General features: G+C 45.6%; 1 protein-coding gene across 6 annotated transcripts in view; it reads right to left on the reverse strand.

Annotated features, from left to right (window-relative positions):
• Positions 1–19,025, reverse strand: part of LOC311123362 (chromodomain-helicase-DNA-binding protein 9-like) — a 110,310-nt gene that overhangs the window by 56,817 nt on the left and 34,468 nt on the right. For all 6 annotated transcript variants that reach the window (XM_084197633.1, XM_084197631.1, XM_084197632.1 and 3 more), the window contains one exon: positions 15,771–16,222. In XM_084197633.1, the coding sequence (XP_084053759.1) occupies positions 15,771–16,222 (452 nt within the window). The remainder of the gene's footprint in view (positions 1–15,770; positions 16,223–19,025) is intronic.

Genomic DNA, 19,025 nt, shown 5'->3' on the forward strand with positions numbered 1-19,025 from the left:
TCCCTTAGCATGTCCAGAAGTTTAACTTTATCTGAGATAGGTAGCATCTTCCGCCGTTTGGGCCCATCCGCAGGTGCTTTTGTCGGTCCAGGCCGTTTCGTCGACATTATGGGTTTAGGAGATGTTCGAAATTACAAGATAATTTGGCCAACTTAATGTAAATTTGCCAAGCTGTTTTATGTACGTACACATAACTGCACGAGACGACAAAATGATAGCACAATTCGTAGCATGTTTTGATACAAGAAGCGGGAGTGAGTTTTTAGCGAATCAGAATGCAGAGCACAATGCACCAAAAAAAAAAAAATGCATTATGAAAATCCGCGAAATAGCGAATCCGCGATAAGTGAACCGCGAAGTGGCGAGGGATCACTGTAATGGACTATAGTAAAACATCCCCCTTCAAACCACCATATCTGACATGTAAGCCAACAGGATTACTAAACTGTGAAATTAGTGACACTTCTTCAGTTTATTTTACTGTGAAATCATACTTGAGAGAGAGGGAGGAAGCATCCTATGGGTTGGCAGCTGTGATGTGCGTCAGTGTTGTTGGAATGTGTACGGAGGTTCAGCAAGCCCTCAGAGAGCAAGACAGAGAGCATGATGGGATGGGAGGATGAGGCGGAAAGGAGGAGGAGTAGGGAGGAGGAGGCGTGACGCAGACACACACGTAGAACTCATCCCACATCACACAGGCTTTACAGCCTCAGAACCCAACTGAGACCACAGACTGGCTTTATACAGGCCCACCCACAGTTTACTACTAATACCACCACTACTGATGTTTCATAGGTATTATAGTTGATACATACACAGAGACGCACCAACACACGCACATAGAGCAAATAACAGACCAATAGCACTATCCCTGTAAACCACACAGGCACAGATCAGGCACAACATACTTAAGTTAACTACAGGGGTGCAAGCTCTCTTGTCTTTCATCTCTACATGTCCTTCTCCTCTCAAGTCCACATGTCCCCCGTGTGGTAGGTGAGTTAGGCCTACACTCCTGCAGACAGGCTAGATAGTCTGATGGAGTGTTACAGTGATTCACAGAGAGAGCTGTAATTCTAGTTCTGGCAGTAGCCCCGTTTGGCTCCCATGAGCAGATCCTCATCCTGCCTGGTGCCTAACAACCCAGCATTCTCCTCTCCTCTCCATGCTCAGCCCCCCAGCACTGCCCTGCCCTAGTTGGCACACCACCCACCATTCTCTGTGTGTGTGGAGGGAGAACAGAGTGTGGCAGCATTTTGTAGGCCGAGGGCACACTGACATGTTCCAGGGTCCCGTGAGGAGTGGGGATTGAGAACTTGGGACAGACCAGCCTACACAAGGTGCCAGTGATACCCCCAAGTTCACTGTAGCCAGGGCCGTAACTACATATGAGGACACCGAGGTCCTCAACATGTAAAGTGTTGGTCCCATGTTTCATGAGCTGAAATAAAAGATCCCAGAAATATTCCATACGCACAAAAAGGGTTTAATTCCCTGTTAGTGAGCATTTCTCCTATGCCAAGATAATCCATCCACCAGACAGGTGTGGCATATCAAGAAGCTGATTAAACAGCATGATCATTACACAGGTGCACCTTGTGCTGGGGACAATAAAATGCCACAGATGTCTGAAGTTGAGTGAGTGTGCAATTGGCATGCTGACTGCAGGAATGTCCACCAGAGCTGTTGCCAGAGAACTTAATGTTAATTTCTCCACCATAAGACGCCACCAACGTTGTTTTAGAGAATTTGGCAGTACGTCCAACCAGCCTCACAACAGCAGACCACGTGTAACCACACCACCCCAGGACCTCCACATCCTGCTTCTTCACCTGCGGGATCGTCTGAGACCAGCCACCTGGACAGCTGATGAAACTATGGGTTTGCACAACCAAATCATTTCTGCACAAACTGTTATTAACCATCTCAGGGAAGCTCATCTGCGTGCTCGTCGTCATCATCAGGGTCTTGACCTGACTGCAGTTTGGCGTTGTAACCGACTTCAGTGGGCAAATGCTCACCTTTGATGGCCACTGGCACGCTGGAGAAGTGTGCTCTTCATGGATGAATCCCGGTTTCAACTGTACCGGGCAGATGACAGACATCGTGTATGGCGACGTGTGGGCGATGTCAATGTTGTGGGCGATGTCAACGTTGTGAACAGAGTGCCCATTGTGGTGGTAGGGTTATGGTTTGGGCAGGCATAAGCTACGGACAACGAACACAATTGCAATTTTCAATGGCAATTTGAATGCACAGAGATAAGATCCTGAGTCCCATTGTTGTGCCATTCATCTGCTGCCATCACCTCATGTTTCAGCATTATAATGCACGGCCCCATGTCTCAAGGATCTGTACACAATTCCTGGTAGCTGAAAATGTCCCAGTTCTCATCAGACATGTCACCCATTGAGCATGTTTGGGATGCTCTGGATCGACGTGTACGACAGCGTATTCTAGTTCCCGCCAATATCCAGCAACTTCGGACAGCCATTGAAGAGGAGTCGGACAACATTTCACAGGCCACAATCAACAGTCAAATGTTGATCACACCAGATACTGACTGGTTTTCTGATCTACGCCCCTACGTTTTTTTTATGGTATCTGTGATCTCCACATGGCCTATCTTCCCTATAGGCCTACATGAAAATACAATCATAATGCAAACAATACAGTTCTAAAAATGTCATATGTTTTCGTTTATATAGATGGTTGATCGTCTTATCTCGATCGCCCACTGGAGTTTATAGTTTAACCATTACCCAGCTTTATTTTTACCACTACATCACTGATATTAATACAGAATCGTAAGTAATATTCTAATAATTCATCTGAACGTGATAATACGATAATCTGTGCGCTCCATTGATGTCTGTTTGTACTGCGCTTGATTAGTAATGCCTAGGAATAGAAATGTCAACGCTACGTCATTTGAGAAAAGAGATGTATGTAAAGGGTTGATGATTTTATGCAATTCATCATTACAACTGACTGAACAGTCGCTGATGCTACATGTCAGTGTGAATCATTTCTCATATTTCCCCCCTTTCAGGGGTATAATATTACAATTGTATAGCTAAAAGGCTACATGTTTGTAGATCGACTGAGGTAAATGAACCTACAGCAGCGGCTGGAGCGTGTAGAACGTGTGTTGTGTGTGTGTTGCGTGTGTGTGTGTAACACAGTGGAACCTATCCTGAGGGGATTACACTGACAGTGGTGTGGTGCTGCTGGCCCTGAGCTGCCTGGGCTCCGTGAGAAAATACCCCTCCTTATGAATGGGTCTGTAAACTGCCCCCCCCCCCAGGGATCTGCACAAGGGATTTATGCTTCAGTCTGCAGGCTGTCGACTTATGAGCTCACACACACACTAACATATTGACAAAACACACACACGCACAAACAAAAGCAATCACACACCAATATTCGCACACACAGACAGAAAGAAGCAAAAACACTGGCACGGTATCTGCGCTCACACACCCGCAAACACAAACACAACCCCCCCCCCCCCCACACACACACACTCACACACACAAAGGATTACAAAAATACTTAATTAAGAAAACAGCTTTGGGATTTTCTAATCAGAGTGTGAGTGAATAGGATTAGATAGGAAGACTATGCTGTGTGGCAGTCAGGCATGGAGATATGAACCCAAACCTCTTTACACTGACTCTACTGTAGTCTATAGGCCTACCCTAAACCCCCATTTTATATTGTGTAATTGATCTCGCTTGCACCATTTTGTTAGATCTTTCACAGTAGACAACAGTGTAGTATCAGCACATTCAGATCACGCCTGCTGCTCTGCACACACACACACAGGGAGGAAGCTTTCTGCTAACAGCCCCCAGCATGTTAGGAAGAAACCAAAATATTTAGGAGAATGTCCTAGTGAGAGAGGGAGGAGGAGGAGGATAGGAATAAAGAGGCAGGGTGCTTTACTGTAATGTTTTCATCTCCTGATGAGGTTGTTTTTCAGCAGGTAGGTAGCTATAAAAACACTATGCAATTTCAGAAAGCAGTGTGTGATCAGCCAACCCTGACTTCTAGCTGTAACCCCCTCGGGAGCATTTGATTTGAGGCTTTCCCCTCCATATCCTCCATCCCCCTATCCTCCATCCCCTCCCTCCCCTCCATCCCTCCATCCCCTGCCTACCCTCCCTCTCCTCCCTACCCTCCCTACCCTCCCTCCCTTCCCTACCCTCCCTACGCTCCCTCCCCTCCCTACCCTCCCTCCCCTCCATCCCCTCCCTACCCTCCCTCCCCTCCATCACCTCCCTCCCCTCCCTACCCTCCATCCCCTCCCTCCCCTCCATCCCCTCCCTACCCTCCATCCCCTCCCTCCCCTCCCTACCCTCCATCCCCTCCCTACCCTCCATCCCCTCCCTCCCCTCCCTACCCTCCATCCCCTCCCTCCCCTCCATCCCCTCCCTACCCTCCATCCCCTCCATCCCCTCCCTCCCCTCCCTACCCTCCATCCCCTCCCTACCCTCCATCACCTCCCTCCCCTCCCTACCCTCCATCCCCTCCCTACCCTCCATCCCCTCCCTCCCCTCCCTACCCTCCATCCCCTCCCTACCCTCCATCACCTCCCTCCCCTCCCTACCCTCCCTCCCCTCCCTACCCTCCCTCCCCTCCCTACCCTCCCTACCCTCCCTCCCCTCCCTCCCCTCCCTCCCCTCCATCCCCTCCCTCCCCTCCCTACCCTCCCTCCCCTCCATCCCCTCCCTCCCCTCCCTACCCTCCCTCCATCCCCTCCCTACCCTCCCTCCCCTCCATCCCCTCCCTACCCTCCATCCCCTCCCTCCCCTCCCTACCCTCCCTCCCCTCCATCCCCTCCCTCCCCTCCCTACCCTCCCTCCCCCCCTCCCATCCATCCCCTCCCTACTATCCATCTCCTCATTTACATGCAAAAAATATATACTTGAGAAATACTGCACCAAACATCTTAGTTAGATGTAAAATTATGCCACTAAGATCTCCTCTGCAAAAACGTCTAAATTAATGACCGATTTTTTGAGTTATCTTAGATTAATTCTGACTATTTGAGGAAGTGTATACGGCGTCTCAAAATGGACAAACATTACTATTGCAGTTTTTTCTTGTTTTTCAAGCGAAGGTCTTTTAAGGGAGTATGTGAGCACACTCGTTCATTTCGCCTAGTTTGCCGAGTTCAGCTAGACGCCAGCCGAACCGAAGCATGCTGACACCTTAACAATCATTGTGCTGGGGTGGTCTTACAGACACAGGCTGCTCCCCCACTGTAGGCTCCTACAGCCAGCCTGATAATACTATTAGCTCAGTCCCAACCCCCCACTCAGACAGGCATGCTGGTCACGTGGCAGAGAAACATGCAGGCACATATGCATGCATGCACACACACACACACACACACACACACACACACACACACACACACACACACGGTCCCACACAATCACGTACATACACCCTTATATTATCCTGTATAACTACCATTTAAACCCCCCCCCATAGCAGAGGCAGGAGTAATGACTGCTGCGGAAGGTTAGCGCCTCTGCAGCGGTGCGGGTGCTGACAGGGAGAAGGCTGAGCGTTAATATTATATGAGAAGACCCTGGGAGGGCGGCACACACACACACACACACACACACTTTGGTTCCTCCGCCTGCATGAAACCTCCCCAGAGCACCATGTACTCCTGCTGTCTTCATTACCCTACACAACCATTATCCCTCACATTGTACTGCACCGCACCTCACACACAGACTGCACTGGCACACACATGTACACTGGCCACATTGGCACACAGCGACAACAGAAAGCACAAACACAAACTCAACACATAAAATATAGGCATACAGGTACATAGCCACGACGACAGAACAGAGGACACAAACATACAAACACATGCTATGCTACTGTACCAGCCCACTCAAAGCAAGGAAAACATCCTTCCATATAGACACACTGTAGAACAACAGTCTCCAACACACACACATTAACAAAAGGTGTAGGTCTTTGCGAGAGGGCTAGGTCATAGGAAAACATCCTCTTCTCCCTCTGCATTGAGACAATATCCCTACAGTGACCATCCCTCCCTATAGCGGACAGAGTCCATGCCTGGTTTTCTAGTGAATGGCCTGGCCCTGGGGTGCCAGACCCTCTCTGCACTTCCTGCTCTGGACAGATCTCCACAGGCACCACTGTAAATCAGACACCAGGAGAGGAAGGCTTTGTGACTGGCTCATAGGATCACTAGCACAATCCTACAAGTCAGAGTGGAGACTGAGGAACTCTGGGATGGATAAACCTGTACTGAAGGAACCTCAACCTGAGTTCATTCTTTAGATGCAGACATGTCTAAACGTGTTTTCTATTTAGCAACATTATGTACAGGCCAAAGCACTTAACTATAATGAATTTAGGCTAAGGTATGTAAGAGAAGACCCTGGATGTTAAAAGAAAGAGTAAGGAGCCGTTCATTCCATTCGTTCTCAGATTCCATTAGTTCATTGGTCCGTTTGGTTCAGTGAATTGTACTGTGAAAGGTAAAACAGTTTTCCTCAACATGAATTAGGCCTACTTTGATCTTTCAAAATGGCTGGAATGTATGAAGCAAGCTTCATGAAAGAAGCATTGAAACAATAGTGGAAAGACTAGGTTTAATTTTGTGTTTAGCCTAGTTTCAGAAATCAGACCTTTGCTTTACAAATTCTACATCGTGTAAAAATAGGTTAGGTTACATACAATAGCACATCATATAAAGTAAGGCTAGGGCATACTACTAACTTAGTGATGTTAGTAATAATCTCAGACATGACATAGAAATAACACCTTTCATAATGAGAATGGGGAAAAGTACAAATAAATAGGCCTAAGTCAACTTCCAGAGGTACAACAAAGACTGTGGGTTTAAATGCTAATACTGTAGCTTGACTGCCTTGGTACATTTTGGAGAAAATGTACAGTGACTTGCAAAAGTATTCATCCCCTTGGCGTTTTTCCTATTTTGTTGCATTACAACCTGTAATTTAAATTGATTTTTATTTGGATTTCATGTAATGGACAAATTGGTGAAGTGAAATAAAAAGAATAACTTTCTAAAAAATACAGCACGGAAAAGTGGTGCGTGCATTGGTATTCACCCCCTTTGCTATGAAGCCCTTAAATAAGATCTGGTGCAATCAATTACCTTCAGAAGTCACACAATTAGTTAAATAAAGTCCACCTGTGTGCAATCTAAGTGTCACATGATCTCAGTATATATATACACTTGTTCTGAAAGGCCCCAGAGTCTGCAACATCACTAAGCAAGGGGCACCACCAAGCAAGCGGCACCAGGAAGACCAAGAAGCTCTCCAAACAGGTCAGGGACAAAGTTGTGGAGAAGTACAGATCAGGGTTATAAAAAAATATCCAAAACTTTGAACATCCCACAGAGCACCATTAAATCCATTATAAAAAAATTGATAGAATATGGCACCACAACAAACCTGCCAAGAGAGGGCCGCCCACCAAAACTCACGGACCAGGCAAGGAGAGTATTAATCAGAGAGGCAACAAAGACACCAAAGATAACCCTGAAGGAGCTGCAAAGCTCCACAGCTTTACAAATTCTATCAAGTGGCCTACCTTATTTCTCAGAATGAGAAAGAGTTGACAATTCCTTATATAATTGTATTTTATGCTTATTGCACATTTGATAAAACACAGACTAGACAGCTAGTATACAGTGGGGGAAAAAAAGTATTTAGTCAGCCACCAATTGTGCAAGTTCTCCCACTTAAAAAGATGAGAGAGGCCTGTAATTTTCATCATAGGTACACGTCAACTATGACAGACAAAATGAGATTTTTTTTCTCCAGAAAATCACATTGTAGGATTTTTAATGAATTTATTTGCAAATTATGGTGGAAAATAAGTATTTGGTCAATAACAAAAGTTTCTCAATACTTTGTTATATACCCTTTGTTGGCAAAGACACAGGTCAAACGTTTTCTGTAAGTCTTCACAAGGTTTTCACTCACTGTTGCTGGTATTTTGGCCCATTCCTCCATGCAGATCTCCTCTAGAGCAGTGATGTTTTGGGGCTGTCGCTGGGCAACACGGACTTTCAACTCCCTCCAAAGATTTTCTATGGGGTTGAGATCTGGAGACTGGCTAGGCCACTCCAGGACCTTGAAATACTTCTTACGAAGCCACTCCTTCGTTGCCCGGGCAGTGTGTTTGGGATCATTGTCATGCTGAAAGACCCAGCCACGTTTCATCTTCAATGCCCTTGCTGATGGAAGGAGGTTTTCACTCAAAATCTCACGATACATGGCCCCATTCATTCTTTCCTTTACACGGATCAGTCGTCCTGGTCCCTTTGCAGAAAAACAGCCCCAAAGCATGATGTTTCCACCCCCATGCTTCACAGTAGGTATGGTGTTCTTTGGATGCAACTCAGCATTCTTTGTCCTCCAAACACGACGAGTTGAGTTTTTACCAAAAAGTTCTATTTTGGTTTCATCTGACCATATGACATTCTCCCAATCCTCTTCTGGATCATCCAAATGCACTCTAGCAATCTTCAGACGGGCCTGGACATGTACTGGCTTAAGCAGGGGGACACGTCTGGCACTGCAGGATTTGAGTCCCTGGCGGCGTAGTGTGTTACTGATGGTAGGCTTTGTTACTTTGGTCCCAGCTCTCTGCAGGTCATTCACTAGGTCCCCCCGTGTGGTTCTGGGATTTTTGCTCACCGTTCTTGTGATCATTTTGACCCCACGGGGTGAGATCTTGCGTGGAGCCCCAGATCGAGGGAGATTATCAGTGGTCTTGTATGTCTTCCATTTCCTAATAATTGCTCCCACAGTAGATTTCTTCAAACCATGCTGCTTACCTATTGCAGATTCAGTCTTCCCAGCCTGGTGCAGGTCTACAATTTTGTTTCTGGTGTCCTTTGACAGCTCTTTGGTCTTGGCCATAGTGGAGTTTGGAGTGTGACTGTTTGAGGTTGTGGACAGGTGTCTTTTATACTGATAACAAGTTCAAACAGGTGCCATTAATACAGGTAACGAGTGGAGGACAGAGGAGCCTCTTAAAGAAGAAGTTACAGGTCTGTGAGAGCCAGAAATCTTGCTTGTTTGTAGGTGACCAAATACTTATTTTCCACCATAATTTGCAAATAAATTCATAAAAAATCCTACAATGTGATTTTCTGGAGAAAGAAAATCTCAATTTGTCTGTCATAGTTGACGTGTACCTATGATGAAAATTACAGGGCTCTCTCATCTTTTTAAGTGGGAGAACTTGCACAATTGGTGGCTGACTAAATACTTTTTTTCCCCACTGTATACTAGCTGTCTAGTCTGTGTTTTATCAAATGTGCAATAAGCATAAAATACAATTATATAAGGAATTGTCAACTCGTTCTCATTCTGAGAAATAAGGTAGGCCACTTGATTTCAACATCTGAAAAAAGTGGACAGGCTAACATGCTTTTCAAAAAGTTGGAGACAGACAGAAGGGTGTGTTCATAACAATTCATAACAATTCACTAACACGTGGACTTGAGAGATTGTTGATGAGACTTGTGAAACGCCCATAAGCTTGAATAGAAATGGAGATATGATTTTTAGGCCATATCGCCCAGCCCTAAACTAAGGTCCCTGGGACTGAACACCTCCCTCTGCAACTGGATCCTGGACTTCCTGACGGGCTGCCCCCATGTGGTGAGGGTAGGCAACAACACATCCGCCATGCTGACCCTCAACACGGGTCCCCTCAGGGGTGCGTGCTTTGTCCCCTCCTGTACTCCCTGTTCACCCACAACTGCATGACCGCGCACGACTCCAACAACATCATTAAGTTTGCAGATGACACGACTACTGGCCTGATCACCGATGACGATGAGACAGCTTATAAGGAGGAGATCAGAGACCTGGCAGTGTGGTACCAGGACAACAACCTCTTCCCCAACGTGGGCAAGACAAAGGAGCTTATCGTGGACTACAGGAAACTTAGGGCCGAACACGCCCCCATTCACATCGACAGGGCTGTAGTGGAGTGGGTCGAGAGCTTCAAGTTCCTCTATGTCCACATCTCTAAGGACCTATCATGGTCCAAACACACCAACACTGTTGTGAAGAGGGCACGACAATGCCTCTTCCCCCTCAGGAGGCTGAAAAAAGTTGGCATGGGACCTCAGATCCTCAAAAAGTTCTACAGCTGCACCACTGAGAGTATCTTGACTGGCTGCATCACCTCTAGGTATGGCAACTGCTTGGCATCAGACCGCAAGGCGCTACAGAGGGTAGTGCGTACAGCCTAGTACATCACTGGGGCCGTACGTGTCAGAGGAAGAACCTAAAAATTGTCAAAGACCCAGCCACCGAAGTTCTGTTCTCTCTGCTACAGCACGGCAAACGGTAGTGGAGCGCTAAGTCTGTGACCAAAACGTTCTTGAACAGCTTCTACCCCCAAGCCATAAGACTGCTAAATAGTTCACCTAATAGCTACCCGGACTATCTGCATTAACCCTTTTTGCACTAACTCTTTTTGACTCTATGCACACACACTGGAATCTACCCACACACTCACACTGACACTCCAACACATACAGTACACATGAACAGCACATTGTCGCCACACAAACAATTACACACTCATCACAGTCGCTGCTGCTACTGTCTATTATCTATCCTGTTGCCTAGTCCCTTTACCCCTACCTATATGTACCCTTGCACAGACTCGGTACTGGTACCCCATGTATATAGCCAAGCTATAATTGCTCATAGTGTATTTATTCATTATTATATATGTATTTTTATTCTGCATTGTTGGGAAGGGCCAGTATGTAAGCATTTCACTGTTAGTCTACACCTCTTGTTTAAAATTTGATTACATTTTGATTTGATTTGTTGTTTATGTTGATCAATCAAAGCCGCAAATAGGCTCAATGTGTAGCAAGTGGAGTGAGTTCACTAATGCAATGCAAGATGGAATAAAAATGACAGAATTAAAAGTTAGCAAAATGGGAAGTAGTAGGCTACAACGAGCAACCAACAGGTATGTAGGCTGTTGTTTTATCTGAATGGGGTTGAGGAGAAAGCGCAGCATGTGGCCTCAACTAGCCCAGCTAGCTAGTTTCTCTAGACTACTCCAGTCAAGACAGGCACTGTTATTGGGATGATAAATGACATTGTGCCTGCTACAAGTTAGCTAGTCTTGGCTGTAACCAAGTTGGCGCCTTGACGTCTCTTTTTTTCCCTCCGTCTGCTAACTCCCATCTCACACACACCGCCCCCTCCGCAGCTGCAGCAATAGAGCGCCAGCCTCTCTCCCTCGCGCAGCAGTGCTCAGGTTAAAAACTTAAGTAAAATAAATATACAGTACCAGTCAAAAGTTTGGACACACATACTCATTCAAGGGTTTTCTTTATTTTTACTCTTGGCATTCTCTCAACCAGCTTCATGAGGTAGTCACCTGGAATGCATTTCAATTAACAGGTGTGCCTTGTTAAAAGTTAACTTGTGGAATTTATTTCCTTCTTAATGCGTTTGAGCCAATCACTTGTGTTGTGACAAGGTAGGGGTGGTATACAGAAGATAGCCCTATTTGGTAAAAGACCAAGTCCATATATATTACAGCTAAAATAAGCAAAGAGAAATGACATTACTTTAAGACATGAAGGTCAATCCATCTGGAAAATGTCTAGAACTTTTAAAGTTTCTTCAAGTGCAGTCACAAAAACCATCAAGCGCTATGATGAAACTGGCTCTCATCAGGACCGCCACAGGAAAGGAAGACCCAGAGTTACCTCTGCTGCAGAGGATAAGTTCATTAGAGTTAACTGCACCTCAGATAGCAGCCCAAATAAATGCTTCACAGAGTTCAAGTAGCAGACACATCTCAACATCAACTGTTCAGAGGAGACTGCGTGAATCAGGCCTTCATGGTCGAATTGCTGCAAAGAAAGCACTACTAAAGGACACCAATAAGTGACTTGCTTGGGCCAAGAAACACGAGCAATGGACATTAGACCGGTGGAAATCTGTCCTTTGGTCTGATGAATCCAAATTGGAGATTTTGGGTTCCAACCGCTGTGTCTTTGTAAGACGCAGAGTAGGATGATCTCTGCATGTGTGGTTCCTACCGTGAAGCATGGAGGAGGAGGTGTGATGGTGTGGGGGTGCTTTGCTGGTGACACTGTCAGTGATTTATTTAGAATTCAAGGCACACTTAACCAGCATGGCTACCACAGCATTCTGCAGCGATACGCCATCCCATCTGGTTTGCGCTTAGTGGGACTATCATTTTTTTTTCAACAGGACAATGACCCAACACACCTCCAGGCTGTGTAAGGGCTATTTGACCAAGAAGGAGAGTGATGATGCTGCATCAGATGACCTGGCCTCCACAATCACCAGACCTCAACCCAATTGAGATGGTTTGGGATGAGTTGGATGGCAGAGTGAAGGAAAAGGAGCCAACAAGTGCTCTGCATATGTAGGAACTCCTTCAAGACTGTTGGAAAAGCATTCCAGGTGAAGCTGGTTGAGAGAATGCCAAGAGTGTACAAAGCTGTCATTAAGGCAAAGGGTCGCTACTTTGAAGAATCTAAAATATATTTTGATTTATTTAACAGTTTTTTGTTTACTACATGATTCCATATGTGTTATTTAATAGTTTTGATGTCTTCACTATTTTTCTACAATGTAGAAAATAGTAAAAATAAAGAAAAACCCTTGAATGAATAGGTGTTTCCAAGCTTTTGACTAGTACTGTATATAATTTCAATATCCGACAAAAATTCATGATACTATTCGAATAGTGAAATTAATTCAAAAAAAAATCTCTAGTGTTCAACATCAGGCCCATTGGGTTTCCTGAGTATGAACCATACAGACCCGGTTCAGCCCAACCCTTATCTAACCTGACAGATGTATATTCTCCCTCATTAACATCTGCACCACTGCAACACACACTCTCTCTCTCTTACTATCTCTCACAGAGCAAAATCCATTATCTGTTACAGCCATTTCCACATGCAGCCGCCGAGCTCATATAATCTTTAATCATGAAGCAGGGAAGCAGGCAGGGAGACAATATAGTCAGCCATTGTGCTGTTCTCAGCCCTGCTCGCTTAATGAGAATATGAAAAAAGAGCGTCTCTCTCTATCCCTGATTGGTTCATTTCACAGCTTCCATAACCACCCTGGTGATGACCTGAGTGACAATATACACATTCCTCCTCCCTGCCTCCCAGCTTGCCTGCATGTCTTCCTGCCTCCCAGCTTGCATGCCTGTCTTTCTGCCTGCCTGCCAGTCTTTCTGCCTCCCAGCCAGTCAGCATGTCTGCCTGCCGGTCTTCCTGCCTTCCAGCCTGCCTGCCTTCTTCCTGCCTCCAAGCCTGGCTGCCTGTCTTTCCCCGCCTCAGGCCAGATATTACATGAGCTCACACTGGGTGTGGCTTACAGTTCAACAACACAGTTTCACTGTACAGGGGGAAGGGAACCGGATACAGTATACACTAAATCCCTATATCCACTAGTCCCTGTCATAACCTAGTTGTCCTACCTGCAGCAAGCTAGCCTAAATGCTAACAGCAGCCGTTGTTGCTCCATCCTGTCTGTCTGTGTCATGAATGTGGCTGTTGGTTTACAGTTCTAGCATGCCGTAAATTAAAATGAACTTTGAGCTGCCATCTTGGCAGCTACTATTTTACGAGCAGCTACACTACCGTTCAAAAGTTTGGGGTCACTTAGAAATGTCCTTGTTTTCGAAAGAAAAGCAATTTTTTTGTCCATTAAAATAACATCAAATTGATCAGAAATACAGTGTAGACATTGTTAATGTTGTAAATGGCTATTGTAGCTGGAAAGAGCTGATTTTTTTATGGAATATCTACATAGGCGTACAGAGGCCCATTATCAGCCACCATCAGTCCTGTGTTCCAATGGCACGTTGTGTTTGCTAATCCAAGTTGATCATTTTAAAAGGCTAATTGATCATTAGAAAACCCTTTTGCAATTATGTTAGCACAGCTGAAACTGTTGTGCTGATTAAAGAAGCAATAAAACTGGCCTTCTTGAGACTAGTTGAGTATCTGGAGCATCAGCAATTGTGGGTTTGATTACAGGCTCAAAATGGCCAGAAACAAATAACTTTCTTCTGAAACTCGTCAGTCTATTCTTGTTCTGAGAAATGAAGGCTATTCCCGGTGTACAACTGAGCAAGAGGACAAATACTTTAGAGTGTCTAGTTTGAGAAACAGATGCCTCACAGGTCCTCAACTGGCAGCTTCATTAAATAGTACCCGCAAAACACCAGTCATAACGTAAACAGTGAAGAGGCGACTCCGGGATCTTGACCTTCTAGGCAGAGTTGCAAAGAAAAAGCCTTATCTCAGACTGGCCAATAAAAAAAAAAGATTAAGATGGGCAGTCTGAGATATGGCTTTTTCTTTGCAACTCTGCCTAGAAGGTCAGCATCCCGGAGTCGCCTCTTCACTGTTGACGTTGAGACTGGTGTTTTGCGGGTACTATTTAATGAAGCTGCACCGGGGCATCCCACTCCTCTTTCTATTCTGGTTAGAGCCAGTTTGCGCTGTTCTGTGAAGGGAGTAGTACACAGCGTTGTACGAGATCTTCAGTTTCTTGGCAATTTCTCGCATGGGATAGCCTTAATTTCTCAGAACAAGAATAGACTGACGAGTTTCAGAAGAAAGTTATTTGTTTCTGGCCATTTTGAGCCTGTAATCGAACCCACAATTGCTGATGCTCCAGATACTCAACTAGTCTCAAGAAAGCCAGTGTTATTGCTTCTTTAATCAGCACAACAGTTTTCAGCTGTGCTAACATAATTGCAAAGGGTTTTCTAATGATCAATTAGCCTTTTAAAATGATAAACTTGGATTAGCAAACACAACGTGCCATTGGAACACAGGATTGATGGTTCCTGATAATGGGCCTCTGTACACCTATGTAGATATTCCATAAAAAATCAGCTGTTTCCAGCTACAATAGCCATTTACAATATTAACAATGTCTACACAACAATGTCCGTCTCCCGAGTGGCGCAGTGGTCTAAGGCACTGCATCGCAGTGCTAGCTGTGCCACTAGAGATCCTGGTTCGTATCCAGGCTCTGTCGTAGCCGGCCGCGACTGGGAGACCCATGGGGCGGCGCACAATTGGCCCAGCGTCGTCCAGGGTAGGGGAGGGAATGGCCGGCAGGGGATGTAGCTCAGTTGGTAGAGCATGGCGTTTGCAACGCCAGGGTTGTGGGTTCGATTCCCACAGGGGGAAAAAAATATAATGTATGCACTAACTGTAAGTCGCTCTGGATAAGAGCGTCTGCTAAATGACTAAAATGTAAATGTAAATGTAAAATGTAAAATGTACACTGTATTTCTGATCAATTTGATGTTATTTTAATGGACATTCAAATTGATTTTCTTTTGAAAACAAGGACATTTCTAAGTGACCCCAAACTTTTGAACGGTAGTGTATGTCTGTCAAGCTAGCAGCTGCTAGCAGCTAGTCAACCAGCTATTTTATTGTGCCCAGAAATAAATGGGTACAAAGGAAGCCAAGCCATTAAAGGAGAATTGACAGTGTGACACAACTTGCTTTAGACAGAGTGCAGAGCAAAAATGAAATGGTAGATTTAAAGTGGAAGGCCACTGAAATTACTTTTCAAAACAAATAAGACACCGTGGTCTTGTATCAGCCATACAGCTGTGGTGTTCTAAGGGCATAGTGAGGCGTATGAGAACAAGGTCAGTTAGACACCTACCCGATCTTGGCCTTCTGTTTGGGCTTGGACGAGGGCACAATGCGGGCCTTCTTGGAGGTCTTGGGCCTGGTCTTGTTGCCTCGGTCCCTCTCCCTGTCTCTGTTTCTGTCCCTCTCCCTCTCTCTCCTGTGGGCCGAGGAGCTGCCAGAGGGGAAGCTCTCTGGACTCATGACCCTGGGGATGTTCTTCTCTCCTCTCTCCCGGGCCTTAGCGATGGCCTCATGGATGATCCTGTTAGCCTTCTGTTGCTTGTCCTCCCCAGCCTCCTCCATCAGCTGCTGCTGCTGTTCCCTCTGCTCCTTCACAAGCCTCCGCTGGGCCCGCTTCTCCAACGACGAGCTGTAGGAGGACGAAGACGAGGAAGAGGAGGATGAGCTGCTCTTCATCGGGGGGCTGAGGACCCGCGCTGCTGCGTGGCTGTTGGGACCATTAGCATTCTTGTTCTTGGGAGGCTGGAGAGAAGAGGAGGGAGAGGAGGTGGGGGATATGAATCAGACTGAGGGAACACAGGATACCAACAGGATGATGTCATTGTAACATATACAGTGGGGAGAACAAGTATTTGATACACTGCCGATTTTGCAGGTTTTCCTACTTACAAAGCATGTAGAGGTCTGTAATTTTTATCATAGGTACACTTCAACTGTGAGAGACGGAATCTAAAACAAAAATCCAGAAAATCACATTGTATGATTTTTAAGTAATTAATTTGCATTTTATTGCATGACATAAGTATTTGATCACCTACCAACCAGTAAGAATTCCGGCTCTCACAGACCTGTTAGTTTTTCTTTAAGAAGCCCTCCTGTTCTCCACTCATTACCTGTATTAACTGCACCTGTTTGAACTCGTTACCTGTATAAAAGACACCTGTCCACACACTCAATCAAACAGACTCCAACCTCTCCACAATGGCCAAGACCAGAGAGCTGTGTAAGGACATCAGGGATAAAATTGTAGACCTGCACAAGGCTGGGATGGGCTACAGGACAATAGGCAAGCAGCTTGGTGAGAAGGCAACAACTGTTGGCGCAATTATTAGAACATGGAAGAAGTTCAAGATGACGGTCAATCATCCTCGGTCTGGGGCTCCATGCAAGATCTCACCTCGTGGGGCATCAATGATCATGAGGAAGGTGAGGGATCAGCCCAGAACTACACGGCAGGACCTGGTCAATGACCTGAAGAGAGCTGGGACCACAGTCTCAAAGAAAACCATTAGTAACACACTACGCCGTCATGGATTAAAATCCTGCAGCGCACGCAAGGTCCCCCTGCTCAAGCCAGCGCATGTCCAGGCCCATCTGAAGTTTGCCAATGACCATCTGGATGATCCAGAGGAGGAATGGGAGAAGGTCATGTGGTCTGATGAGACAAAAATAGAGCTTTTTGGTCTAAACTCCACTCGCCGTGTTTGGAGGAAGAAGAAGGATGAGTACAACCCCAAGAACACCATCCCAACCGTGAAGCATGGAGGTGGAAACATCATTCTTTGGGGATGCTTTTCTGTAAAGGGGACAGGACGACTGCACCGTATTGAAGGGAGGAAGGATGGGGCCATGTATCGTGAGATCTTGGCCAACAACCTCCTTCCCTCAGTAAGAGCATTGAAGATGGGTCGTGGCTGGGTCTTCCAGCATGACAACGACCCGAAACACACAGCCAGGGCAACTAAGGAGTGGCTCTGTAAGAAGCATCTCAAGGTCCTGGAGTGGCCTAGACAGTCTCCAGACCTGAACCCAATAGAACATCTTTGGAGGGAGCTGAAAGTCTGTATTGCCCAGCGACAGCCCCGAAACCTGAAGGATCTGGAGAAGGTCTGTATGGAGGAGTGGGCCAAAATCCCTGCTGCAGTGTGTGCAAACCTGGTCAAGACCTACAGGAAACATATGATCTCTGTAATTGCAAACAAAGGTTTCTGTACCAAATATTAAGTTCTGCTTTTCTGATGTATCAAATACTTATGTCATGCAATAAAATGTAAATTAATTACTTAAAAATCATACAATGTGATTTTCTGGATTTTTGTTCTAGATTCCGTCTCTCACAGTTGAAGTGTACCTATGATAAAAATTACAGACCTCTACATGCTTTGTAAGTAGGAAAACCTGCAAAATCGGCAGTGTATCAAATACTTGTTCTCCCCACTGTATACATCTGCATTAATAGCAAGACTGGAAAGAGCTGTGCATTACAAAGGTATCTTGGCCTGATCTTAATGTAATTTCCTGCGAAGTGGATGATCTTGTGGTCGTTAACACACACACACCCTAATCTCCCCCCACTATGCTCATGTTCTCATGTAGCCAAACCAAAGCTACATTCCTGAATCCCAGACTGAATAGTTAAATAATTAACTCCTAGTTCTCACATTCCCCTTCAGTTAACCCTCCACAGCCTCTCTCACACATCATCTTCCTCCTCAGGAACAGAAGTGTGAAATGTACCATATCAGCTTTGCTGCCTGGAATGAGAGTCAAGTCACTCAGGCAGGCTCAATAAGGAAATGTTGTAAACCCAAAAGAATGGGATTACACAGTGAATAAGTGAAGCTCTGAAAAACCCCATGTGCATAACAATCAAGTTGTATAACACACTGCTGCTTAGTGACGTGGGGAGAGAGAGAGAGAGAGAGAGAGAGAGAGAGACAAGAAATGACGAAGCAACATGCTATGAGCTATGAGTAGTTTGTAGTCATAGCCTTTAGCAGTAGCTAACAGAGGAGAGACATACTGAGAAATCAGCCTTCTCAGGAAGCTTAACTCATCATTTCCAAGAAATGGCAGATGAGGAAAATTACTAGTTTTTATTGCACTCTAAGGCCGTATGATATGAATGTGATTGTCAAAAGGGAAGTTACACTGATCGATCTAGAAAACAGAACACTGAAAACAACAGCCAGCTTGTCTAGAAAACACACACAGCAGAAGTCACAACAACACGGTTGGCTAGTTGGCTGTACCTCTCCTATTAGGCCCTCGAAGCCTTGATCATGATATAGCCTTGACATAGCCTTGACATAGCCTTGACATAGCCTTGGCATTGCCTTGACATAGCCTTGACATAGCCTTGACATAGCCTTGACATTGCCTTGACATAGCCTTGGCATTGCCTTGATAGCCTTTTAAAGACCTAAACAGTCAGTCAGCAGAATATCCCATGTTGCTGCTGTGTCTCTACCCCACTACCTCACAGACATGCTGAAAGTGTTGCTCTCTCAACTTTCTGCTGGCCACTCACTTTTTCCCCCTAGTC

Source organism: Coregonus lavaretus, assembly GCF_964263955.1.
Source record: "Coregonus lavaretus genome assembly, contig: HAP1_SCAFFOLD_940, whole genome shotgun sequence".
NCBI classification, from domain to species: Eukaryota; Metazoa; Chordata; class Actinopteri; order Salmoniformes; family Salmonidae; genus Coregonus; species Coregonus lavaretus.